This window comes from Branchiostoma lanceolatum, chromosome 12 (genome assembly GCF_035083965.1).
Source record: "Branchiostoma lanceolatum isolate klBraLanc5 chromosome 12, klBraLanc5.hap2, whole genome shotgun sequence".
Taxonomy (NCBI): Eukaryota; Metazoa; Chordata; class Leptocardii; order Amphioxiformes; family Branchiostomatidae; genus Branchiostoma; species Branchiostoma lanceolatum.
This window is the reverse complement of record NC_089733.1, coordinates 12273557-12300517: the sequence shown is the minus strand read 5'-3', so window position 1 is coordinate 12300517 and position 26961 is coordinate 12273557. Positions and strand designations below refer to the sequence as shown.

General features: G+C 44.9%; 2 protein-coding genes across 21 annotated transcripts in view; both read right to left on the bottom strand.

Moving 5' to 3' along the window:
• Positions 1–20464, bottom strand: part of LOC136445850 (nebulin-like) — a 39752-nt gene extending 19288 nt beyond the window's left edge. For 3 of the 20 annotated variants that reach the window (XM_066444032.1, XM_066444024.1, XM_066444038.1), the window contains exons 1-6: positions 9300–20461; positions 4469–4576; positions 3776–3895; positions 3397–3501; positions 2357–2464; positions 959–1060 (exon numbers count right to left, since the gene is read on the bottom strand). In XM_066444032.1, coding sequence (XP_066300129.1) covers positions 959–1060; positions 2357–2464; positions 3397–3501; positions 3776–3895; positions 4469–4576; positions 9300–20396 — 11640 coding nt within the window. In that variant the 5' untranslated portion in view covers positions 20397–20461. Of the gene's footprint in view, positions 1–353; positions 456–958; positions 1061–2356; positions 2465–3396; positions 3502–3775; positions 3896–4468; positions 4577–9299 lie in introns of all 20 variants that reach the window. The other 17 variants (XM_066444023.1, XM_066444026.1, XM_066444031.1 and 14 more) reach the window with 14 other exon arrangements.
• Positions 20396–26961, bottom strand: part of LOC136445762 (nebulin-like) — an 83131-nt gene continuing 76565 nt past the window's right edge. The window contains exons 122-127 of the mRNA XM_066443899.1: positions 26343–26447; positions 25902–26006; positions 25417–25521; positions 23621–23728; positions 21009–21113; positions 20396–20452 (exon numbers count right to left, since the gene is read on the bottom strand). Of these exons, the coding sequence (XP_066299996.1) occupies positions 20396–20452; positions 21009–21113; positions 23621–23728; positions 25417–25521; positions 25902–26006; positions 26343–26447 (585 nt within the window). The remainder of the gene's footprint in view (positions 20453–21008; positions 21114–23620; positions 23729–25416; positions 25522–25901; positions 26007–26342; positions 26448–26961) is intronic.

Below are 26961 nucleotides of genomic sequence, written 5' to 3'. Positions count from 1 at the left end.
AAGGAAGGGGCAGCCGACTATCTTTTAAGGGAGTTAACAAAAAATCTTAAAGGGGTGAAAAAAAGCATCTTAAGATTATGGATTTAAGGAAGGGGCAGCCAATTATCTTTCATGGGAGTAAAAAAAGCATCTTAAAGGGGTAAAAGAAGCATCTTAAAATTGCAAGAAGTTTTCTTTCTTGGCACTGTGGGTTCAAGGAAGGGGCAGCCAGTTGTATTTCAAGGGAGTAAGAAAAAGCACCTTAAAACAATAAGAAAAGCATCTTAAAGGTTTATGTTTCTCTGCATTGTGGGTTTTAGGAAGGGGCAGCCAGTCCACTAGGCACAGGGTGGGGAGGGGGGCATTGTTGATACCTCGCTCTGTATTTTGGTGTTCCGTTTGATCCTCTTGGCATCAAGGTCATCCGTGACCACGTGTAACTTTCCCACCTTCAACTCCTCATCGCGATACTGGAGCTAGTGACGTTGCCATGGAAATGGGGCATTTTGTAGAGTGTGATGAAGTTGTAAAATTACCATAATACACATATGGCTTTGGATTATCCAGGAAGGGAATAGCCTTCAGCATAGAAATTTCCATTTCTGCTTGGTTGCCAGCATTTAGCATAAAAGTTTCAAAATAATCTATTTTTGTGATGTTGCCAGTAAAGCTTTTCTGGACTAAGCAGATAGGGCATTTTCCATTGGGTAAGGGTTCTTCAGGGTCCATATACCTTCAAGCAAATAACTATCCTGGAACTTGATATTCCACTTCTAGAAAATAGTCTTAACACTGCTGAACTGCTGTCCGAGTGCCCAATTTTTTCATACTATTCAAATTTCTGGACTTTCAGTAAGCATAAGGACCCTGACTAAGGACACATACAGGGAAGCACTTTCTTTACAAGCTTTGGCGTAAAGCTTACTAATAGGGTTCTATACAATTTGCTGGGGATAACAGGGTTGGGTTTCTCTTGTACCTCGCTCTGTATTTTGGTGTTCCGTTTGACACGCGCGGTGTCCAGATCGTCTGTGACAGCTGTCAATCTTCCTGCCTTTAAGTCTCGGTCACGATACTGCACCTGGTAACGTAACCGGGGGAAACGGGAGGGTGGAGGTGATCATATGCAATGGAATGATGGGAGGTCACAGTCAGCCATTTTCAGAATGTCAAAAGTCAAAGGTCATTACAGAAAATCAATGTGGTTCATCATTTTGTATGGAGCTACTTTTCTAAAGTCAATTTAACTGAAAAGGTGTAATGTTTGAATAATCCTGAAAAATCTATCATGTGTTGTGACAGATTTTTCACTTATAAAAAGGGCAAAATGGAACAGGACTACAAAATGTATGGTCTGAGGCCTGACTGTGATCTCTTAGAATGATGAAAAATGTGGAATAGTGTTGAAAAAAATGTGGAAGATATGACTTTGAACTGTTGGCACAATTTCTGGTAAGTTTCAAGTCTTTTGTTTTCATTTACTTATGAAATAAAAGGAATATCTTTAAAATAGTGTGAAAGTGCATTTCCAAGCATTTTCACACTATGAGTTGTCAAGTGCAAGGAAATCACAATTGTTTTTTTTCTACGCAGTTCAAAGTCACATATATCAAGCAAATGAAGACTACAGCAAGTAGAATATCAACATGCAGCCAGACCTATTTGATTTCTTGGCTATTTGATTTGACTTAAAGAAATCTTATGGGCATCTTAGAGGCATCTTAACAATTATCTTAGAGGCATCTTAACAATTATCTGAAAGGCATCTTAAAGATTATCTTAAAACACCAAGTAACGAAACAGGTCTGGCTTAGTGCTAAGATTGTTGATATTCTACTTGTTGCAATGAAGGATCAGAAATGCACATGAGAATGAAGCAGAGTTGCAAAGGGGTGGATGGGGTGGGTGTGGCTCTATGTTGCCATGGCAATGGGGACTTGCACAAGGCCAGCAACTTTACCAATTGAAAGCTAACTATGGGGTACTTTTTTAACTTACATAAATGCTTTTTGAATATGTATAGGGGCTGTTTGAAAAAAAGGAGCTTCTATAGTCATATTTCGGAGCCATACAACAGGCCATTACCGATGTGCTTTACAGCAGAAAACTTACATAAGACCAGCACCTTTACTACAGATAGCAATGGGGCATTCTTTTACCTTATAATCTAGAGGAATGCTATTTGAAGCTGTACAGCATAAAAGGGCTATTTACAAAATGGAGCTTCAATATTACTATATCTCAGAGCCAGACAACAGGCCATTACCAAGTGCTTTACAGCTTTAGGGGAGGGAGGGCTTCAAGTATGTGATTTTATCATTATCTGCAGAACATTGCCATTAAAGGGACGGGGGTATTTCCAGGGGGGTGCATTTACCTCGCTGAGCATCTTGGTCACCCCCTTGATTCTGTTCATCTCGGGATCGTCCAGCACGTTGGTGTAGCGGGCGCCAGTCTTCCTGGTCTTCTTGTCCTTGTATTGCAGCTGAGGTGGAGTGTGACCAGAAGGTTTTCAGAACAGTTCTGACGGACATGTTCTTGATGAAGAGACGTCATGCTCATCCGCAGACCAAGGAACTAGCATCCAGACTTTCTCTTCCACAAGACTTTATCACAGGTTATCATGACCAAGAACATGCTCCTCCCCCATTGTTGCAACCAGAGGGTTTTCAGAACATGTTTGACGGACATGCTCTTGTGATGATGCCATAAAGACTTCATCGTAACCAGCATCTTCATACAACAGTTTGCTGTGATGCACTTATGGATACATCCTCCTCATCCATAGGCCAGAAAAACAACACCTCTGCCACAAGACTCTACCACGGGCAATCAAGAACCTGCTCCTTTAGCATCTATTTCTCAGGCATTTTTTGTACCATTTAGGAGGCAATGCATTTAGTATGCTACTTTAGATAGACTAACCGCATTCCAGCAATACTGACAGGGAAACCATTTTCTGTGATGCACCTGGATGCCCAAACAATCTTGTCATGTCATTGACCATCTACACTCAAGACATTTAATTTTCATGAACGTCTACGTATCCATTTCTGGATAAGACAACCATCTGCTCCAGTTCATGTAATGAGATGCAGATATGAAATGGAGGACCAGACATGCTCAAGGATGTCCCATTGTCCCCAATACACTCAAATTTTGTATTTCTCAAGAAAGTCAAGAATTCATGATATATTGCCTTTAGCAGCCAAATGGTTCCTTTACACAACGCAACTTCAACTTTTTCAAGTCTTCATACACGTACAGACTCAACAGCAATCATCATGCTTAACTACAAAAGATTGGAGTCACATTCAACTGAGTGGCACCTCTACATACTTGGGGCAGAACCAGGTTTACATGCCACCACACCATTTTTTTTAGATTTGTAGATTTTACATTGAATTCTTTATGTACCTCACTCTGGAACTTGCCAACATTCTTCATACGGTTCAGCTCTGGGTCGTCCAGAACCGTGGTGTACCGATTCTTTTCATCGAACTTTCTCACTGTTACTTGAGCCTACGAGTTTGTGTGGAAAGTTGGAGAAAAGGAAATGAAACAATAAGACAGCAAGAAGAAGGAAAAACAGCAAAGAAAGATAGTTACAAGACAAACAATAAAGAAAATACACAATAACTTAAAATAGTCTAACATTTATAAAAGTACCTTTTAGAAATGATCATGTTTCAGACATTGATGCACAACCATTTTATGTATGACTTGCATGATCTTCTTTTAACAATGTTGTTTACCTCTGTAAGGCACAAATATTTGTTTGTTTGTTCATGTTTACCTGTGATGCATAGGCATTTGCCTCCTTCAGTCTCTTCATCTCTGGATCCTGCTGGATGGACGTGTACTTGCCACGGCCCTTGCTGGCATCGTCCTTGTCAGTAATCTCTCCATAGAGAACCTTAGGAATGTTCCAACCAGCAGGGTCATTGATACAGACCCATCATATCATCTGTACTGACTTAACTTGTTCCAACCACGCAGAGTTAACTAAACCATATTCAGGCAACACAGACAGAGGCATTGAAAAATGCAACGTTTGACCATCAGATGAACACCATAGCTTCAACTCAAGCAGTTCTAGACCATTCCGTAAGTCCGACCACTTGCAAAGTTGTTTCCTATTGTTCAACCTTTAACACTAAAACTGTGGTCAGCAATTCACACGTAAGAAATGTCCCCTTTGCTAACCAAATGTCTAACTGCCCATGTACATTTTGTGGATAATTCTTAAATTCTTGAAAAAACAGGATAGGACTAGATATGTGGTATCTCTTGTTTAAGGCAAACATCACCCAATGAGAACTTGCATAACCAACTGATCAGCTAAACTTGTTTGTCTCAAGCAGAATGACACATGCAGTTTGACAACAGTATGCCTTAGACTTTGTTTGTTTCAGACTTAGTCTTAAACCAAGGGTGAATCTTGCATTTGATTTCAAGTCACACAACATTCCTTGGCAGGCTTGAATACCTGGCTTTGGAACTTCCCAACTTCTTGGAGACGTTTGAGTTCAGGATCGTCAATGGCGGCATGGTACTTCTGTCCATGTTGCTCCAGACGAGTATGCCCATAGTGGATCTATTGAGAAGTGATTCAGGCAGAGGAGAAAGATATAGAATACCAGAGGGACAGCGCAGCAATACAGGGAAGAATAAGAAATGATCAGCCGTGCAAAATCAAGAGAAAGGCATTTAGATTTACTGAAAAGGAAATTTGAGTAGCATGCAACAGTAACCAAAATCAAACGGAAAGGAAAAACAAAACGTGCATGCAACTACCGTAGGTTAATAATACTGCTACCGATAACAGTGTAGGCATAAGAGTACTGTTGGAAGGTAAGCTAAGGATCAGATGCACTACATGTACATATGTGTAGTTGCATAAAGGTACACTTGGCAAGATTTTTCATCATTTCCAGTTTCCACTCTTGACCTTTTCCTCCAAAGAGCCAAATTGGCAGCTGTGAAAAAAATCTTGCCTTGTATACCTTCAATTGTGAGCATACTGGAAGCTAAGCATTACAGGCAGGCAGAGAGATTTCAACATAGACAACACATAGAGAAGAGAGATAGAAAGGAACAACAAAGAGCAACAGGTGTCCAGCAAGTGGCATGTAAGAAGATGGGAAACAGTACACAGAAGGCAAGAGAGATGCATCAGAGCAAAGAAAAAAAACACCAAAGAGACATTGGTGGAAGAGAAAGGTTTAGGTTCTGGGAGCAGTTGGAAGGATGGAAAAGGAGAAAGCTTTTTCGAAGGAAGAGACAGTGGTCTACTGTAGCTTTTGTTTGGTTTGGTTAGCTAGGCAGATCCTACGACTACAAAGTAGCTTTTTCTACGAAGGGAAGGGACCTCTTCTACTTGTAAGGCTTCCCTAACTGTTTAGTACTGTTAGTGGATAGTTTCGAGGTCCATGTACCTGACAGTAAGTGAGCGCCTCAGGGTCTGCCATAGTGCACACCGTCCACGTTGGCTTCTTATATCTTGTTGCCTCCATGACCTTATTATTGTTATTATTCCCATTCAACGCCGCTAGGTCCTCATCGAGGGTGCGCACTATTCCCTGCATCGATTGCTCGTGAAGTTCGATTAGACGGCGCACCATGTCTTGGGTCATGGGGGTGTCGTCGGAATCCTGGTCCCCATCCCCGAGCGCCTCAGGGGGAGTGTCCGAGCGGCGACTCGTCACCGACACCCCTGGTTTCTCATCTTTCACTGCCCCTGCTGCCTTCAAACCCACCCGCTCTATCGCCTGCACCACCTCTTCTGTCTGCTCTTTAGTCTCAACAACATCCCCACCCTTATATATGACCTCCAACTCAGCCTTCCCAGCAGAGTCTGCCCCTCTCAACTCCTCTCCCGACAAGGTAAAACCTACCTTTTTCTTCCCACGGTACTTAGTCGCCCCTTTACTACTGCTCGTACCCTCTGTATAGTACTTGACTTCAGCCTCCCGATGCTTACCAGAGGCAACATCTTCGTAGAATTTGGCCATGCTATCAATATCTAAGGACCACTGGGGTTCCTCGAGTTGTGTGCTTTCTGATACCCTATCCCCAAAAGAGCTCTCTAGCATTTGTCGTTGATATTCAGCCTGAGCGGTAACTTTGGACAGTGTCAAGGCCCTCTGTGTCTCGGGGTCATAAAGGACCGTCGTGTAGCTACCTTTAGTTTCCTTGAATCGCTTCTCATAATTAACGAAGCTGTCCAGACGCGAAATCTCGATAACGCGGCTGTTCTCCGAGTTGAACAGCAGGGTCCTGTAGTTGCTGGTTTCCATTATGAGCTCCTCTTCGAATGCCACAAGATTGTCGACCCTGGCCAGGTCTACAAGACGTAGGATGACCTTATTTGTGACGCGTTTGGCAACGGTCTCAAAGGTTTCTGCGTATTCGTTACGGAAGTCCTTCTGTGATGTGATCGATGACAAATTCATGGCCTTCTTTGTGGTTGGGTCATATAAAATTGCAACATGTTGCCCGACCTGGTTTGTGAATGCTTCCTTGTATTTGTCGAGGTGCTGGATTTTGGATATTTCCATTACGTGCCGTGTTTCGGGGTCATACAAGATGGCATTGTAGTTTGCCTTCGTGATGTCATAATCCTCGTGGTATCTGGTAACACCGATAGCCTGGGACATTTCAATGACCCTTAGGATAGACATGTCTATGCTGGCCGAGTACGCAGCCCGACCTTCCATTGTTTGTGGGTAGTCTTTGCGATATCTGACTGAGCTCTGCACCTGGGTTAAATCAAGAGCCCGCTGTGTTTCTGGATCAAAGAGGATTGTTGAGAATTTTCCCCTGCCTTTCTGGTGTTCTTCCTGGTACTTGGAAAGGCTCAGGATCTTCGAGAGCTCAACCACGCGCTTGGTTTCTGGGTCGTACATCACCGTTGTGTAGCGATCTCTGTCTCTAAGGAACTCCTCTTGGTACTTTATCACACTCTGGACGTTTGAAATGTCGATGAGTCTCAACAACTCTTTGTCACCGTATGTCGAGAGGTGAGGCCTTCCTTCAAATGTAACCGGGAAGTCCTTCTTGTATCCAATCTGCGACTCTGTCTTTGACAGCTCGATACATCTCCTTGTTTCAGGATCGTAGATGATGGTTGCGTAGCTTCCTTTCTCCTTCTCGAAGTTCTTCTTATAGTTGACGTAGCTCTGTATTCTTGTCAGCTCAAGAACCCTCTGTGTTTCTGGATCGTACAGACAGGTCGTGTAGTCGCCCTTAGACTTGTCAAACTCCTTCTGGTACTGTACTAAGCTCTGTAGTTTGGTGAGCTCGATGATACGTAGAGTCTCCTTGTCATCAGGAATGGGGATGTAGGCTGCCCTGCCTTCAAACTCTTGAGGGAAGTCCCTTCTGTATAACAAAGTGCTTTGAATGCGGGAAGCTTCTTGGGCACGGCGAGAGTCTATGCTGTCAGTTGCCAGAGTGTACTGGCCCTTCTCTTGCTCAAACTGCTCGTGGTACCTGAACACACTCTGCATCTTTTGCATCTCAATCATCCTTTGTGTTTCAGGATCGTAGAGAACTGTTTGGTACTGGCCGACGTTCCGCTTGTATTCGTCCTCATATTTGACCAGACTCTGGACCGATGACAACTCGATAACCCTCTGTGTCTCTGGATCAAAGAGCACTGTTGTGTATTTACCTCTGTCCTTCTCAAACTCTTCGTGATACTGTGCAAGGCTCTGTAGCTTGCTCACGTCAACAAGCCGGAGTATTTCTTTGTCACCCTCATCAGCACCCTTCCCACCACGGCCTTCAAAGCCAACAGGGAAGTCTTTCTGGTACTGAATTTGGCTCTGCAGTTTACTGGACTCTACAGCTGTCTTGGTCAGAGGGTCCCACAAGACAGTTGTGTAATTGCCCTTATCACGATAGAACTGTTCTTGATAGTTTATCAGACTCTGGACTCTGGAAATCTCAAGGAGTCTCTTGGTTTCTGGGTCAAACAGGATAGTGGTGTAGCCACCTCTTCCTTTCTCATACTCGGAGCGATACTCGGCCAAGCTGTGAAGTTTGGACATCTCCACAAGCCTGACCATCTCCTTGTCGGTTGTGGATGAAGTATAGCCAGGTCTTTGCTGATACTCAAGAGGATAGTCTCTCCTGTACTCCAATGTGCTCTGAAGGTGACTGACGTCGGTAGCTCTGCGAGTTTCCACATCATCCGTTATCTGCATGATGTTGCCCTTTCCTTGTTCAAAGTCCTCGTGATACTTGAAAGCACTCTGGATTTCAGACATCTCCATGAGGCGCTTTGTTTCAGGATCGAACATAATGGTGGTGTACTGACCCTTTGACCTTCTGTAGTCCTCTTCGTATTTGATCAGACTTTGAATAGAGCTAACCTCTACGACCCTCTTTGTCTCTGGGTCGAAGAGCACAGTGGTATAATTGCCCTTGCCTTTCTGGAACTCCTCCTGATACTTTGACAAGCTCTGCAACTTGGTGATGTCCACAAGACGTAGGACCTCCTTGTCCTGATCGTCAATCACCCCAGCCTCTCTTCCTTCCATGGTGACAGGGAAGTCCTTCTGGTATTCCAACTGGCTCTGAGTTTTGGACAACTCTACGACACGCTTGGTCTCAGGATCGTACAGAACGGTGGTGTAGTTGCCCTTCTGTTGTTGGAACTGTTCTTGATATTTCAACAGGCTCTGTACATTGGAGAGCTCCATGGTTCTCCTTGTTTCTGGATCAAACAGAATGGTGGTGTAACCACCTCTTTCCTTCTCATACCTCTCATGATAATTAATCAGGCTGTGAAGCTTTGTCATGTTTACCATCCTGACCACCTCTTTTTCGTCTGCAACTGGAGTGTACTGTGGCAGCTGTGCCCGAGCTTCCTTCCCATACTCTATCGTACTCTGGAAGTGCGATACCTCCTCTGCCCGTTTCGTTTGAACATCATCAGGTATTTGCGAGTAGATGCTCTTTCCCCTCTCAAAGTCTTCCTGGTATTTGAAGGCACTCTGAATCTCAGACAGTTCCAAGAGACGTTTGGTCTCAGGATCAAACATGACAGTTGTGTACTGACCCTTATTCTTCCTGTAGTCATCTTCATACTTGACAGCGCTCTGGATGGAGGACAGTTCGACCACCCTTTGAGTTTCGGGATCGTAAAGAATGGTGGTGTATTTTCCTTTGCCCTGCTCAAACTCTTCCTGGTATTTGAGGATGCTGTGGAGCTGAGACATGTCCACAAGACGGAGGATTTCCTTGTCACCTTCTGCACCTGCCTGTGCAGGTCTGCCCTCCATTCCCATAGGGAAGTCCTTCTGATATTCGACCTGGCTCTGAATCTTGCCAACTTCAATGGCTCTTTTAGTCTCAGGATCGAAGAGAACAGTAGTGAAGCTGCCCTTTTCCTTCTGGAACTGTTCCTGGTACTTGATCAAGCTTTGGATTTTGGACAGTTCAATCAGTCGTTTTGTTTCCGGATCGAACATCACAGTGGTGTAAGCACCCTTCTCATCTTCGTAGTCTTTGTTGTAACGGATGAGACTATGAATCTTCTGGAGGTTCACTACTCTCAGCAGCTCTTTGTCATCAGGAATCGTTGTGTAGCCCGACCTACCTTCGTATCGAAGGGGGTAATCTTTCGGGTACACCACTGAGCTTTGGACAGTGGTCATTCCTGTCTGCCTCTTTGTTTCCACGTCATCAATGACTGAAGTGTACTGGCCCTTCTCTCTTTCGTACTGCTCGTGGTAATGAACATCACTCTGCTTACTCGACAGGTCGATGAACCTCTGAGTTTCAGGGTCATACAGCACAGTTGTGTATCCACCCTTTTCACTCTCAAAGTCTTCCTTGTACTTGAGGAGACTTTGTACCTTCGACAGTTCCAGCACACGCTTGGTCTCAGGATCAAACAACACAGTGGTGAACTTGCCAATGTCATCCTTGTGCTGCTCTTGATATTTGATCAGACTCTGAAGCTTTGTGACGTCCACAATTCTCAAAGTTTCCTTGTCTGCAGCCAAGGACTGATACTCCGGACGGCCTTCGAATTTGGAAGGGAAGTCTTTCTGATACTCGCTCATGCTCTGCCACTTAGACACTGACTTGAGACGTTCGGAGTCAGGGTCATCTGTTACTGTTCTGTAACTACCCTTCATCTCATGATACGCCTTCTGGTATTCAACGTTGCTCTGGATCTTTCCAACCTCCTGGACACGTTCAGTCTCAGGATCGAACAATATGGTGGTGTATTTGCCCTTGTTCTTTTCGAACTCCTCCTGGTATTTGTTAATGCTTTGGATTGAGGAGAGCTCCACAACTCGCCTGGTTTCTGGGTCATACAAGACAGTGGTGAAGTCACCTTTGTCTTTTTCGTATTCTTCGTGGTACTTCACAACACTGTGCAACTGTGACATTTCTATCACCCTCAACATCTCCTTGTCAGGGATAGGTGTGTAGAATGCCTTCAGTTTGTTATACTCTTTCTGGTACTCTGTTTCGCTTGCAAACTTACCGACATCCTTCAGCCTCTTGCTATCAATGTCTTCAGCAACAGAGTGGTATTTGCCCTTGTCTTTTTCGTATTCATCATGGTAGGATACCAAGCTCTGTATCTTTGACAACTCTGTGAAACGTTGGGTCTCAGGATCATACAAGATGGTAGAGTACTGGTCCTTGTCCTTCTGGTACTCCTTCTGGTAAGCAATCGCACTCTGGATGCTGGACAGTTCAACCACTCTCTTTGTCTCAGGATCAAAGAGGATAGTTGTGTACTTGCCCTTGTCTTTCTCGAACTCTTCCTGATACTTCAGCAAGCTGTGCAGCTGTGACATTTCTACCACTCGGACTGTCTCCTTGTCTGTAACTGGAGTGTATCCAGTCCTTCCCTCAAACTTTTGAGGGAAGTCCTTTTCATACTCCAGCTGGCTCTGATACTTTCCTACATCCTTCACTCTCTTCGTTTGTACATCCTCTTCTACAGAGGTGTACTTTCCTCGTAGACCACGGAACTCCTTCTGGTATTCTACGTCGCTCTGCCACTTTCCAACCTCCTTGTACCGCTTGCTTTCAGGATCGAACAGCACAGTGATGTAGTTGCCCTTGTTCTTTTCAAACTCCTCATGATATTGCACAGCACTCTGAATCTTGGAGAGTTCAACCACTCTCTTGGTTTCTGGATCGAACATCACAGTGGTGTACTTTCCTTTCTCCTTGTTGTATTCATCGGTGTAATGCAGAAGGCTCTGAAGCTTGTTGACCTCAACAATTCGCATGTGTTCCTTGTCATCTGGAGCCGAGTGATAGATGCCTCTTTCTTCCAACCACTTCCTGACATACTCGTACTGGCTCTGGTGGCGGGAAACCTCCCTGATTCTCTCTGACACAGGATCATCAGTGACAAGTTGGTATTGACCCTTGTCTTTTTCAAACTGTAGATGGTACTCGTTTAGGCTCTGAAGCTTGGACATCTCCATCGTGCGAGAGGTCTCTGGATCAAACATCACAGTCGTGTACTTGTCTTTGTCTGCTTGGTACTTCTTCTCATACTGAATGACGCTCTGAATGCTGGAAAGCTCCACGACACGCTTAGTCTCGGGATCGAACAGAACAGTTGTGAACCTGTCCTTGTCTTTCTCGAACTGCTCGCGATACTTGACGAGGTTGTGCAGTTGGGACATCTCGACCACTCTGATGGTTTCCTTGTCAGTTACAGGCGTGTAGCCTGCCCTCTCTGTCATCTGTTGCGGGAAGTCCTTTTGGTATTCCAGCTGACTTTGCAGTTTGCCAGCCTCAGTTGCATGTTTGGTTGCAACCGTGTCCGCAGTAGCGGTGTACTTGCCACGGAGGTCCTTGAATTCTTTCTGGTACTCAACATCGCTGGCAAGCTTGCCCACTTCTTTGTATCGCTGAGACTCGGGGTCGAACAAGACAGTGATGTAGTTGCCTTTGTTCTGCTCAAACTCTTGCTGATAGTGATGCATGCTCTGGACTTTGGACAGCTCAACAACTCGCTTAGTCTCGGGATCAAACAGTATGGTGGTGTACTGGCCCTTCTCTTTCTCAAACTTCTCATGATAATCTACCAGGCTGTGCAGCTTGTTCATCTCGACAACTCTCACTTGCTCTCTGTCGTCAGCGACCATAGTGTACTGCCCCTTCTTTCTACGATGTTCCCTTTCGTACTCATACGGACTCTGATACTTCGTTGTCTCTTTGACCCTCTGAGTATTGGGATCATCAGCCACGGCAGTGTATTTCTTCCTCCTTTCCCATTCCATCGGGTGGTCAACCGGATACTCCACTGAACTTGCTAACTTGCCAACCTCCTTGTGATGAGTAGCTCTCATCTCATCAGTTGTTGTGGTGTACAATCCCTTCTTTTCATGATAGTCTTTCTCGTATTCTACCCTGCTCTGCATCTTGGACATCTCCCCAGCATGTACAGTTTGGACATCATCGGCTACCATCTGGTAACCTTCCCTTCCTGTCATTTGCTCTGGGAAGTCCTTCTTGTAATGAACATGGCTGTACATGTGCTTCATCCCAAGTTGCCTCTCCATTTCCTTGTCATAATCCAGCCATGCAGTGTACCAACCAAGGCCTCGTTCCTCGAGGAACGTGCGTTGGTACTCGTACTGACTCTGCAACTTGGTCATCTCCTGCACCCTTCTTGTCTGTGGGTCGTCACCAACCATGGTGTACTTGTCTTTCGATGCCTCATAGTCTTTCTCATATTCAATTCTGCTTTGCATTTTGCCCAGATCCTTCATCCTCATACTTTCTGGGTCATCAGTCACCAAAGTGTACTTTGATTTTCCTTCTTTTCCCTTCTCATAGTACTTGATCAAACTCTGCATCTCAGATGCCTCCTTTGCATGTTTGAGCCCAGATGCATCAACGATAGTCGTGTAACCAGACCTTCGCTCCATGCTTTCAGGGAAGTCTTTCTTGTATACATGTGAACTCAGGTATTCTGCTGTTTCTCGTGCATGCCTCGTGAATGGGTCGTCTGCAATGGAGGTGAAGATTCCTGTTCCTCGCTTCTCACGGTACATTCGCTGGTACTCAAAGTCGCTCACCATCTTTGACACATTCTTGACCCTCTCAGTGTTGGGGTCATCAAGAGCAATGGTGTATGCCTGTTTCCTCTCATGGGCTGCCTTCTTGTAGATAGTATCGCTGGCTAGCCTTGTCGAGTCCTTCACTCTCTCAGTAACAGGGTCGTCAACAACTGCTGTGAAACTGCCCCGTCGTTGCAGAGCTCTCTTTCTGTACTCCAGTTCACTCTGATACCTGTTGACTTCTTTGACACGCTGCGCTTCAGGAGTGTCAACGACTGCGGTAAAGCTACCGCGCCGTGTTCGGAAGTTCTTTGTGTATTCTAGCTCGTTCGAAACCTTTCCAGACTCCTGCGCATGCCTTGTGGCAGTATCATCTGCAATAGCCGTGAAACTGCCCCGCCTCTGGCGGAAGTTACGCTGGTATTCGACGTCGCTTTGGAACTGATACACCTCTTTGGCTCTTTCAGTTGTGGGATCAGCTTCCACTGACGTGTAACCACCACGTTTCTCCAACTCCATTGGGAAGTCCTTTGTGTAGCCCTGCTGGCTTCCCAACTTCGACACATCTTTGACGTGCTGAAGATTTTTGTCGTCAGCAATCATGGTGAAGATACCAGTACCCTTCTTTTCACGATAGAGCCTCTCATACTCAAGCTGGCTTTGCAGCCTTTGACTATCCTTTGCTTGCATTGTTGCAACATCATCTGTGACTGACTGGTAGATCTCTCTTCTAGGCTTGTCCTTCCTCTGGTACTCAATACCACTGGACAGCTTAGTCACATCTTTAACTCTAAGAGTTTCTGGGTCGTCTGCAACAGCTGTATAGTCATGTCTTCCCTCCAGAGTCATGGGATGGTCTTTCTGATACTCCACCTGGCTATGAAACTTCCCAACCTCCTTCATTCGTTTCGACTCCATGTCATCGGTAACAGTTTGGTAAATCTCCCTTCTTGGTTTGTCTTTCCTTTCGTACTCTATCTCACTGGCCATCATTGTCACATCCTTAACACGGCGAGTTTCTGGGTCATCTGCGATCGCAGTGTAGTCGAGACGGCCCTCCAGTGTCATAGGATGATCTTTCTGATATTCTATCTGGCTGTGGAGTTTACCAACTTCTCTCATTCTGTTGGACTCCATATCGTCTGTGACAGTTTGGTAAATCTCTCTCCTTGGTTTGTCTTTCCTTTCATATTCTATCCCACTGGCCATCATTGTTACATCCTTGATACGACGTGTTTCAGGATCATCTGCAATGGCTGTATAATCCAGCCTTCCTTCAAGAGTCATAGGATGGTCTCTCTGGTACTCTATCTGGCTTTGCAGATGCCCAACTTCTTTCATTCTCTTAGCCTCAACATCATCTGTCACAGTCTGATAGACCTCCCTGCGTGGTTTGTCTTTTCTTTCGTATTCGATTCCACTTGCCATCATTGTAACATCCTTTACTCTGCGAGTTTCTGGGTCATCGGCAATAGCCGTGTAGTCAAGACGGCCCTCAAGAGTCATAGGATGGTCCTTCTGGTACTCGATTTGGCTGTGCAGCTTCCCGACTTCTCTCATTCTGTTGGACTCCATATCGTCTGTGACAGTTTGGTAAATCTCTCTCCTTGGTTTGTCTTTTCTTTCATATTCAATGCCACTGGCCATCACTGTCATATCCTTGTGGCGGAGAGTCTCTGGATCATCTGCTACAGCCGTGTAGTCCAGACGACCCTCCATGGTCATAGGATGGTCCTTCTGATATTCTACCTGGCTGTGCAGCTTCCCAACTTCCTTCATCCTCTTAGACTCCATATCATCAGTGACCGTTTGGTACACTTCTCTCCTTGGCTTGTCCTTCCTCTCATACTCAACCCCACTGGCCATGATAGTCATATCCTTCACACGGCGAGTTTCAGGATCATCTGCAACAGCTGTATAATCCAGCCTTCCTTCAAGAGTCATTGGATGGTCTCTCTGGTACTCTATCTGGCTTTGCATATGCCCAACTTCTTTCATTCTCTTAGCCTCAACATCATCGGTGACAGTCTGGTAGACTTCCCTGCGTGGTTTGTCTTTCCTTTGATATTCATATCCACTGGCCATCTTAGTCATATCTTTGACACGTAGAGTTTCGGGGTCGTCAGAGACTGCAGTGTAGTCGAGCCTTCCCTCAAACGTCATAGGGTGATCCTTCTGGTACTCAAGTTGGCTGTGCAACTTGCCAACTTCTTTCATTCTCTTTCCCTCTGGGTCATCTGTGACGGTTTGATAGACCTCTCGTCTGGGTTTGTCTTTCCGAACATACTCGACTCCACTTGACAATTTGGTCACATCTTTCACGCGAAGAGTTTCTGGGTCGTCAGACACCGCTTGGTAGTCTCGTCTACCCTCAAAGCCCATGGGGTGGTCTTTCTGGTATTCAATCTGGCTTTGCATATGCCCAACCTCCTTCAACCTTTGGCTGTCCTTAGCATCAGTGACAGTCTGATAGTACTGTCTCCTCTCTTTGTCTGTCTTTTGATATTCAATCTCGCTCTGCATCTTGCCTACATCCTTGACTCTGACTCCCTCGGGGGTGTCAGCAACTGTCTTGTAAATATCTTTCTCTTTATGGTACCTGGACTCATACTCTACCTTGCTGGCAAGGTGAGTTGCCTCCTTGACACGGATTGTGTTTGGGTCATCAGTCACTGATTGGTAGTCCTTTCTCCTTTCAAAGTCCATGGGGTAGTCTTTCTGGTATTCCAGTTGGGACTGGAGAGTTTTCATTCGTCGTATGCGCTCTTGTTCAGGGGTGTCGAGTTCTACATACCCGACATGGCCTAGCACTTCCTGCTTGTACCGTTTCTCGTACTCAAGCTGACTGGACATTTTGTAGGCATCTTTGGCGTGTTTGGAGCTCGGGTCTTCCTCGACTGATGTGTATGCATGTCGTTTCTCCATAGCCAAGGGGTGGTCTTTGACGTAGGAAACGGAGCTCTGCATCCTGGCAGCATCTTTCTGTGTCTCGAGCTGCAGCTCATCAGTGATGGCAGTGTACCTGTCTTTTGTTTGTTTAGCCCTTTTCTGGTACTCTAGCTCGCTGCTGATGTGGGTAACTTCCTGAGCTCGCTTTGTGACGGTATCATCCGGGGTGCTTTGGTACTTAAGCCGCCATGTCATGTCTTTCGGGTGGTCACGTGGATACTCAACGGTGCTCTGCTCGTGAGTCTGCTTCTTCTGTCCAATCATCCACCTGTCCACAACAGCCACCATGCCTGGCTTGGCCTCTAAGTACCGTGGGTAATCCCTGTAGCGAACGTCGCTCTGCATCCTGGCAAGCTCTGCACGACGCCTTGCCTCTGCCTCATCGGGGAGGCTCTGGTAGCGCACCATCCGCTCCTTGGCATCTTTCTCGTACTCAGCCCGACTGAGCAGCTTGGTGACCTCCTGTGCCTTTTGCAGGAAGGGGTCGACAACGACTTGGTAGGTGTCTTGTGGAACTGCCCTGTACTCCTCGAAACCCTCCTGGGAGAGGATGTTTTGGGCCAGATTTGTCAGCCTCCTTTCTGAGGAGTGTTCGCGATGAACCGCAGGGCTACGATCTCTGAACCGAGGGGCAACAGCAGGAGGCTCCCTGCCTCGTGGACGGTCTGCTAGCGGACCAGGAGAGGGTGACCTCCGTGTCCTACGCACGGGGGATATCGGTTCAGCTGGAGAGCTCGGAGGAGTTGGTGGCCAGGAGCGAGCAGCACGGCGTGTGGGTGTCGGGTCCCTTCTGATAGTTTTCAGTTTCATTCTCTCTCCTCTAATCTGCACCTCCCGTTCGTACATCTCCACACATTTCGAGACTGAAGCCATCCAGTCTTCACCCTCTTCCCCTTCGGGAGGTGGTGGGGGGCGAGACGGTGGGGCTGTGGTTCCCGGAGAGGGAGATTCAGGAGGAGAGGGAGTGGGGGGCGCCGGCGCAGGAGGTGGTGGACGTGGTGGCGGAGGCCTCTCTGGTGTTCCTTCGTCGTCCGACGACATCGACCTTCTGAAACTGTCTGATCGGATCCTTCTACGCATCCGTCTGGGGCTAGGCGGAGGCAACAGTTTAGCCTCTGCAGCTTTTTCAAACAATTCTTTCTTGGTAGATACACCTGCTGCAATCTGTATCTCTTCCCTCTCTTCGGTCTCGGAGCTGCTCCAACGACCTTCCGAAAATTTCTGGAACATCTCCCGCTTCTGGACCATGTCAGGGGAGGGGGGTGGCGGCCTGATGGGGATGACACGCTCTCTCTCTTCTCCCTCTTGCCTGACAAACTGCCCGACAGATACTTTTTCAAACAGCTCTGCCTTCTGGCCAACATCTTGTCTTGGTGGTGGTGGCCTCTCTGGAGCTTCTTCTTCGCTACCACTCCTCCCCCTTTCGAAAAGCTCTCTCTTTCTCACCACGTCTTGCTGAGTTATCATCTGGAGAGCCTCTTCAGTTTCAGAGTCGGTCCTTTGCCAAGACTGCCCAACTTTTTCAAAGATCTCTTTCTTCTGACCGACATCGAACCTTGGAGGTGGTGGTCTCTCAGGTGTGTCTCCACCTTCATCGGAGTCCATGTATCGACTGGCCCAGTGGCCTTCGGCAACTTTCTCAAAGAGCTGCTTCTTCTGGCCGATATCTTGGCGTGCTACATGGATCTCTTCCCTCTCAGCCATCTTGACCTCACTCACTCCTCTTTCAAAGGCTTCCTTCTTCTCACCCACTTCATAGCGTGTGATTTGAGCTGGTTCCCTGTCAAAGTCCTCAGCGTCACTTGCTCCACGTTCGAACATATCCTTCATTTGTCCGACTTCATGGCGAGTCACGTGCCTCTGCTTCCTCAGCTCTTCTGCCCTGGCCATTTCAAACCTCGCCCTCGCATCCCTGGCGCTGAGAGTCGGGCTCTCGTCTAGCTCAGCAGGCACCTGTTGTACAGTGAACTTGTACCTGTGACCGCTGCCATACTTTCTCTCATGCGCTTTGTAGATAACCTTCTGTTGTTGCACCAACATGTGCGATGTTTCTGCAGAGATCTTCATGATGCTTTGCTCTATCAGAGGTGGCACTTGGATCCTGAGACAAGACTCTTTAGCTGTACGATCTTGAGATATTTCCTTAAGGAGGATGTAGACATATCTAGTGTCTTCACTCACATCGTCCTGCGTTTTGACTTCCGTAACTGCTGGCCAACGGAGTTGCTGCCAGGCATACGCTGTGAGGCGGTTTGGTTTGTTCTTCTGACCGAAACGGATCTTAATCCGGAGAACTCTTTCCCTGGATCCCATAGGGAGTTGGATTTTTACCGTTTCCATCCGACGTGCCACAACGATTTTGGGTTGGCTCTCCACCTTCTTCGTAACACCTGTATGGACGGCTTTTGCTGCACGAACGCTAGTCACATGGCTAGCTCTTTGTTCATTCTGTGCCGATGTGGTAACATGACTGGCTCTTTGTTCACTCTGTGATGAGGTAGTGAGACGACTAGCTCTTTGTTCACTCTGTGATGAGGTAGTGACACGACTAGCTCTTTGTTCACTTTGTGCAGATGTAGATACGCGACTTGCTCTTTGTTCACTCATTGCAGAGGTAGTAATTTGACTAGACCTTTCCTCACTCAGGGCAGAAGTGGTTTTGATTGTATGCTTCACTCCACCACGAGACTTGGACACACCTTTAAGAGAGATACCCCTTAGTGTCCCGGGTTCTTGCTTTATGGTTACTCGGCCAATCTCGACTGGCAACGGAGGAACAGGTGGTGGCGGCTCTACCTCCATGGCTTCACCAATGGCATGTTGTACGGTGGTCGAAGCCTTGGCTTTCTTCTCCATTTCCATTGCTCGCATTCCCTGTGTGGGCTCAACAGCCGTCACACCACCTGATGTGGTCTTCACTTTCTTTTGCATCTCCAAAGCCTGCATGGACTCCTCTGCCTCTCTCTTTGTTGTTACAGTCTGTTTGCCATCCGAACGACTGGTTTCGGACTTTGCTCTTGCCTGAGATGCTTCGGCGTGGGATGTTTCCTCAGACTCCTGCTTTGAAACCACCTTGCCATCAGAGGTGACCACTTCCCTGATGGTTTGTTTTGTGGAAGACCTGACTTCACGGACGCTTTCCTCATACTGATACGAGCTGTACGACCCAGTCTTTACAATCCTCCCTCCTGATACCTGTCCTGGCTGGGGATTACTGGATTTCTCCTCGATAGGCGGAGGAGTGCCAGGATTGTGTGGATGTGGATTGCCGGTCGTGTGGCCAGGATTTCCTGCCAAAGGGTGAGGGTTTCCAACCTCGTCATCGAGCTCATCTGGGTTGGTAAACACCGAGTCCGTAGGTTGACTCGGTTTCTCGATGTGGACAGGAACATCTCTTACAACGTCTTCCGTCAAGGATTCGTATGAAGGAGGACTGGGGAACTCGGGTTCTGCAGGTGTTTCTGGTTCTGCGGCCTCCATCAGTGCTTCAGGCAAGGCGGGACTGGGAACCTGTTCCATGTACGGAGGGGTGGGTACAGCTGGAGCCTCTGCAGGGCTAGGGAAGGCCGGCTCTACGAATCTCTCTTCTTCCATAGCTTCCTCAACAGGAGGAGGTGGCCTCTCCGGAGGAATATCTTCTTCTCCGGGAGATGTTGCCCATGGAGAAACAGGTCTTTCCTCCAAAGTAGCCTCCTCAACAGGGGATGCTGCCCTGTGCTCCTCAGGGGATACCTTTTCAGGAGGAGGACTGGGGAGATCAAAGTCTACGATAACATCCTCAGCTTCCTCATACTTCACAGGTTCTTCCTCTTCAGGCTCCTCAATGACAGGCCTTCTGATTGGTTCTGAGGGAGCATCTGTAGACCCAGGCAGCTCTGTGAACTGCTCTGAGGAGCCCTCTTCTGCTTCCATGGCTTCCTCTATCCCAGCATCCTCCATGGTAGGGCTTGGCACTTGCTCAACGATGGGTCCTCTTTCCTCCTCAAAGACATCTTCCTGAGGAGGGCCATCTGGAGGAGTTACCTCAATAGCTGGACTTTCTTGAGTTTCTTCTCCTGGTGGAGGACTGTCCTCTTCTTGATCTTGTCCACCTTCAGTGCCAAATGCCTGTTCTGCGTTATCAGATTCGGTTGCCTCCTGACCAGGGTTTTGCTCTGGGTCATTTACAGCAGGGTTTTCTTGTTCACCATTACCGTTACCATCATCCTCATCATCACTACTGTAATTGTTGTTGTTATTATTACAGTTAAGAAGGGCAAGCCGTGAGCAGCCAGTGAGCACCCTGGCACCCCACATCGCGCCCTGCATGGATGCCTGACTATCGATTTTAGGATGGCTATCGATTTTAGGAAAGCCTACGCTGGACACTATGCGAACCCTGAGGCGCTCAGGTACTAGGTCAGATGGACCCATTAATCTGGTCTGCGCAAGGCTTTCCTCAAACACTGCTTGATGAGTGGTAAACACAACTGTAAAAGAACAGTGTAATTGGGCATGGGCCAAAATCTCTGCTTTGGAAAACTCACAAAGCGTCTATGAGAAGAAGAACAGTAGCCGTACTGCTTAAGAAGGTTCAATTGCTCTTCAGAGAATGGATGAAAAAGATACCAGGAATGACTATGTCTTTTTCTAAGTGATTATCTGAGTGTGATTAATTTTTGTATTGTGACGCAAGTTATCAAACAGTGGTCAACAGCATCCACCACAACACAGTGCGGCAATGTCACAATGTAAATTGCAAATGACTAGTAGATAACCACTTAGAGAAAGGACATGTCCAGAAAAGAAAAGATCAAACAGAAATTAAGGAACCCATGTGGAGAAGAGAAAGGCTATAATGAATAAAGAAGAGATTATGACTCAGAGGGTGTGTTGGGGATTTGTGATTCCCAAATAGCAGGCTCATCCTGTGATGTTCATCTTCCCTTTGTAGCTGACCGGTTCTGTGCACTATTAGGGCACTCAGTGATATCCACACTCCAAGCACTTATTAGGTTTGAACTGAAGAGTTTGTTTGTACAGTACCTGGCTCTGAATCTTATTGACGCTCCTTATCCTGTTGTGCTCTGGGTTATCGGCCGTGTAATGGTACTTTCCTGCCAAAGTCTTGTAACCCTTCTGATACTCGTTCTACGGAGAAAAGAAGAGGGACAGAAGGAAAGAGTCAAAGAAAGAAGAGAACAGAAAAATACAGGAGAAAACATTGAGTAAAAGGTTACAAAGGATAGAATGAAGAGGTAAGGTAGAACATAGAAGAGAACAGAAGAGATAAATTCATAGAGAAAAATCATAGTTTGAAGTAACTGTGCTAAAATATGGTTGAGAGAACTGGTGGTTTACATGTACCCTGTCCAGTAGACCTCTCCTTTGTGATCTTATCATCTAATAGACTAAGGGTATATAAGGCTTATGGAATGACTCAATACATGTATTTGGATGAAGAGTCACCACATGATGCTATTTTGGATCAAAGAAGTGATGACCGCTACCCATTAAGCATATCGCAATTTTATTTATTGCAACAACAGATGCAATGGCCTCCATGCGAGTACAGGCATTCCAGTACAAGTAATGATACAGGCTACTTTTAACTCTAATGACCCACATGTAATAATAGAAGCTACGGGCCAGTCCCTTGCCAAAGCACTTACGCAGTGGGCACAAACAGATTAACAACTGCCGAGAAATCAATCACAACTACTCGTAACATGATTGTCTACCACTGGATGCATATTCACAGGCTTAACACATTGACTCAGATGATCATTCAAATGCAGTCAACAACATGCGTGACTGCCAATGGCACTGTACATCGAACACGTTGCAGTATGATCTTCCATATGTCTGACTGAAATTCATGAACTGTTATAAAACTGTCATGCTTTCACATCAAGATTGAGTTATGAAACACACAAATATCATCGAAGCTATCCATGTAATATCTAGAACAAACGTACCCAATCTTTATCCACAAGGACATTCAGTACAAGAGAAGCAGGCAGACATTCAATCCAGCAATGCGACAAGCAGAGCCAAAATAGAAGCGGACTACAGCATTCCTCAACAAAATCTTCATCTTGGAAACAGCATCACTCGTTCCTAACCTCGAGATACATACAACACAAACTTACATGTGATCCTTTGACTGAAAAACATCTATGCACAAAAACCAAGCAGTGTAGAAACTCCTTGGTACCGGTCTGTGAACAGAATCCCCACTGCAAGACCTACGTGTCTGTGCGAGTCACAAGAATGGAAAGGCACTGCTACAAAAGAATGTCACTATTAATAACCTAACTCCTTTTTTGGAGCACATCTGTTGACTCAGATGGACCCCCTGGCTAGATCTATCAGGGAGAGTCTGGTATACTCATCATGGAAATATTTTTAGCACTGGAGGGCATCATCTTTTGGATAAATAATGCGGCATTAGTGGTGTGAGGAATTTGGGTCCAAGCGGATGCCGACACTGAGTGTGATACACACCAAAAACATGTTTCGTAACATGTGGCAAATCATTGTGGGACAAAAATGAACCACCGCCCTTCCTGGTTACATCACCATAAGGCCATACAAAGTTACTCTAATGGAGAGCAACTCTAGACACCCCAAATCTGTCATGCATGGTGGTGAAAAAATTTTAAGCCTGCTTCGCCAAAAATAGGACATATATGTGTTCCCATCTTGACAGTTCGTTTTGATAGCAATTACATGTGTATGACAATATTCTCTCTCATTTTACATAGAGCTCAAAGCCACTTTTCAATTTGCAGCGACATGTTGTCAGGGGAAGCATTGTTCTCCAGGAGTAAAAGGGGGAGATTTTATTCTGGAAACTTGCCGCCCGATGTTATCTATAACATCACATCTGTCTGGCCTTATTTTTATGGCCTCCTAAAATGGGAAAAGGGTCAATGTAATAAACATCTGTAGAGAGGAGTAGCAAAGAGGCTTAGTGTACCTGTAAATGTCAACTTTGTCATCCTCCTACATAGAGAACATTTAAGAGATGGGTCAAAACTTCTGGTGACGAGTAACTGAAGATTTGTTATCCTCTCAGCTGCCAAAATATTATTGTTATAACTTCCTAAACGAAAAAGACGACCTAAACATCTATACACAGCAGAAGTAGGGAAGCAGATGGGCCTTGCTGTATGTCCTTTCCACCTTGAGGAGTGGACAAAACATTTGATGATGAGCTATACTGGCTGAAGATCGCCGAGTTACCTGCCAGGTGTGGAGAAAATCTCAGAATATGTCAAATTGTGCGATAACGGTCTCACCAGAATCTTGCTCCAGCTGAAGATCCCTGTTCTCCTCTCATTTGTCGAAAGACACAGCAAGTAAATGTACATGTAGCAAGCTACCTGCAAGGAATGTACAGTCAAACCTGCCCAAGAAGACCACTCTGGGGACCAATCAAATCTGGTCTATGTGAACAGGTGGTCACTGCAGACAGGATTCTTAAGGCTTGAATGTGTCAATGGGAAATATTATTTAAGGGACCACCAAAAAGTGGTCACTTTGTCCTTATATAGAGGTGGTCACTTGTACAGGTTTGACTGTATACATCAATGGCCAGGTTGCCCTTAAGTAGAGGTGGTCACTTTGTGAATGTTGTGCAATCGTGTTCTCACCTGACTCTGAATCTTGCTCTGTTGACGGAGACGGATGTTCTCAGGTGTGTCCACCACAGGTGTGTAACCCTTGATCTTCGACTTCTCATAGTCCTCGTGGTACTTGGTCTGTTGAGAAGGACGGACGACAAATTGCAAAATTAGCACCAATGCAATGTCGGGCAATTGCTACAAGAAAATAAGTGCATCAACTCTCACAATTCTACTGGGTACCCTAGGACTGACACATTATACAGATGGTTAGATCTACTTAATATGTAGCATCAGTAATCCCTAGAGGGTATGTGATTGTACATTGCACACTTCAGATATTAAGGTGTCCTAGACACTGTTCTTAATGTGGCAGTCTTAGGATACGCATCAGAAATATGAGCGTTCATATTAAGTGTTGCATCTTATTCAAAGAATGTTGATTGTTTCTTTTTTCAATTTAAATTTTGCAGCCATACTAGTATAGCAGCAAAGATCAAACATAATAAAAGGGATTTTCTTGACAGTTTCACTTCCTCCAGTTACTATAGCCTAGTATTCATCCATTTGCAGCAGGAGTCTGCTCCCCGAGTAGGCTAGAGACCATTGGGAAGCAGACTGAAGCTTAAAAAGGCTGGATACCAGACTATTATATTCAGTAACAGCCAAAATGAACAAAATGGAAATTTCTAATTCAACAAAACAAAATTGCACTAAGAATCTAATATGCACAATACGCTTGACATAAAGACATAGAAAACCCTGTAAAATATGACAATGCAAAACAAATCTATTAGTTTAACTTTAACTTACAGTATGTGTAGCAGACAACAGATATAACAACTGGTACATGTTAACACATTATACAAGTCATTATATCATCATAAGGAACTACATGGAAATTAACATGAATTATGATGCACATTGACACATTTGTATATGTCCATGCACTCCTGAAACTGTGTATGTGTGTGTGCACGTGTGTGTTGTGTGCATGTGAAGGCTCAGTTCATGTCTGCATGCATGCGTGCACGTTGGTATCCCGTTGGTCATACATCATTGGATTGGCATCGTCCGGTAAAGGTTGGTCCAACAGGTCATGCTTATAGAACAACAGTTGTTTAACTAGCATATTCCAGTTTGCATGCTGAATCTGTAACAACAAATACTTGTAAGTACAACATCATTACTATTATTACTATATTTGCACATGCTCGAGAAGTTTGCCTGAGATCCATCCAAGAAAAATTGAATACAACACAGTAAAAGTTTAAAATTTAATACAACGTTCTGTTTTCTCATGCTGTAGTTCAATAAATGTACTACAAGGTATTTCCTTAAATAATACTGTCTCAGTTCGTCTTTTGTTAGATTATCAATCACAATTATTACTTTTCAACAGGCATCTTATATCTTTAGATTTTACAGTATCCAAATGTGTTTCTTTCTACTCCCTAACCAGAAAGCATACCCAATACTCAACTGTACCAATACACAAATACATAATCCAATCCAACACAACAAGCTGTATGCTAGCAATGTGATAAAGCCAACATTTTCAAGAGAAAATCTAAAAACACATGCTTAATACTTTCTTGCTACTTTAAAACTTCCTCAGAAATTTGTTGCAAATGTATAGTATCATATGACAAACAGTACACAAAAAAACTACAGTAACAATTCAATGTACTGCACCAAAACCATTCAAAGAGAACTGATGAAACATACCTAATATCTAACTTCATTGACTACTTAACTACATGATGTATTACAAGGACAATATATCAAATTAGACCATCTAAGATACAACAATGTATTTTCCTTACCCGGCTAGCCAGCTTGTTCACCTGTTTGCACCTCTCGAACTCAGGAGTATCGATCAGTGCGTACCCCTTACCCTGCAGCGCTTTGTAGGCCTTCTTATACAGGGTCTGGGAATAACAAGGAAAACATGATTTTATAAATACCAGTATACATATGTTATCATGGCTACACCAATTTCATAAGTTCGTTCTGGGATATCAAAAATTAAATGCTTAAGTCAGAGGGGAATGGCTACACCCTGGTGCACATGTGCACAGTTTCAGGGGGTAAATGTAGTCAGATTCAATTTTTTTGTTAGAAGCATAGATGTAATGATTATTATGTTTCTTGTGTTTGGATATTGTTTTATGTTCATTAATGCTTGAAAATGTATATTTGTGTTTACTAGTGGCATCAACAAAATTTTTGGAAACTTCATTGTGTCTTAGCTTTGTTCGTGATCCTATGTTCATGATTTCAATAAAAGATAAAGAATTATCTGCCATACCTCACTGGTCAGCTTGTTTGCCTTCTGTGCTGTTTCGTAAATCGGTGTCTTGGCCACCGACGAGTATTTGCCCTTTTCCTTGTTGTAATCTTCCTTGTACTTGGTCTGAAAGGACAGAGCACAAATCAAACATTGCAAGTTTGTTGTAGATTAGAAAGAGGTGACCATATCATGAATGAATCTGGAAAAGTGGAGGAATGGTTCTTTAAACCAGTTTATTTCTCCGCTCACAGTGGACTTTGGCTTAATATAAGGACAGCAACCTTACAAACAAAATCAGATATGTGACAACAACCTGGATTCAAACTTCCGATCTTCAGGTCCAGACGCACAGTCACTAACCACTTGACTACAAATGTATACACACTGTTATATGTGAACATACTGTGAAGGAATTTGGATAGAAGGATGAGTGCTTTGCAGTTTTAGATCAGTGCTCACCTCACTGGTGATGTCCCGGACCTCCTTGGCAAACGATAGGTCAGGGGTGTCGGGTAGGGTAGTGTACTTGTGTTTCTCCAGTTCAGCACGCTCTTTGTACATTTGCTGCGGAAAATAAGAACAATATTCATAAGAATTAAATCAAGACAGTAATTGACAATTTGTGAAGTATATCAAGAAGTCATATTTAATCTGAAACCCATTTAAGTATACTATGATAAAAAGAATTTGACTATAACGGCAGGGGATTCTTTTTCAACATGATCCTATAATTGATAACATGTAAAAGTATTTTCTCAATTGAAATATTTGTTAACATTATAGACTTGACAAGAACTCTGACATATAGATAGTGATTTGTATGCTCAACACCTGCAATTTAGGCCCTCTAACAATTTTTATTTGGTGCAATTTACATCAAAGTACACTACAATGTCAGATCAAGTTGATTTTTCATTTTAAGGCATATCTTACACTTGAAATACACTCCTGATGTGTTCTAGGGTGTCTGCACACCAATTATGAATGTATTGTAAAAGTTGCGCATCTGGAAAATGGATGCAATTTATTGGAAAAGTACAACTATTGATTCAACACAAAATCCATTGAGAATTGAACC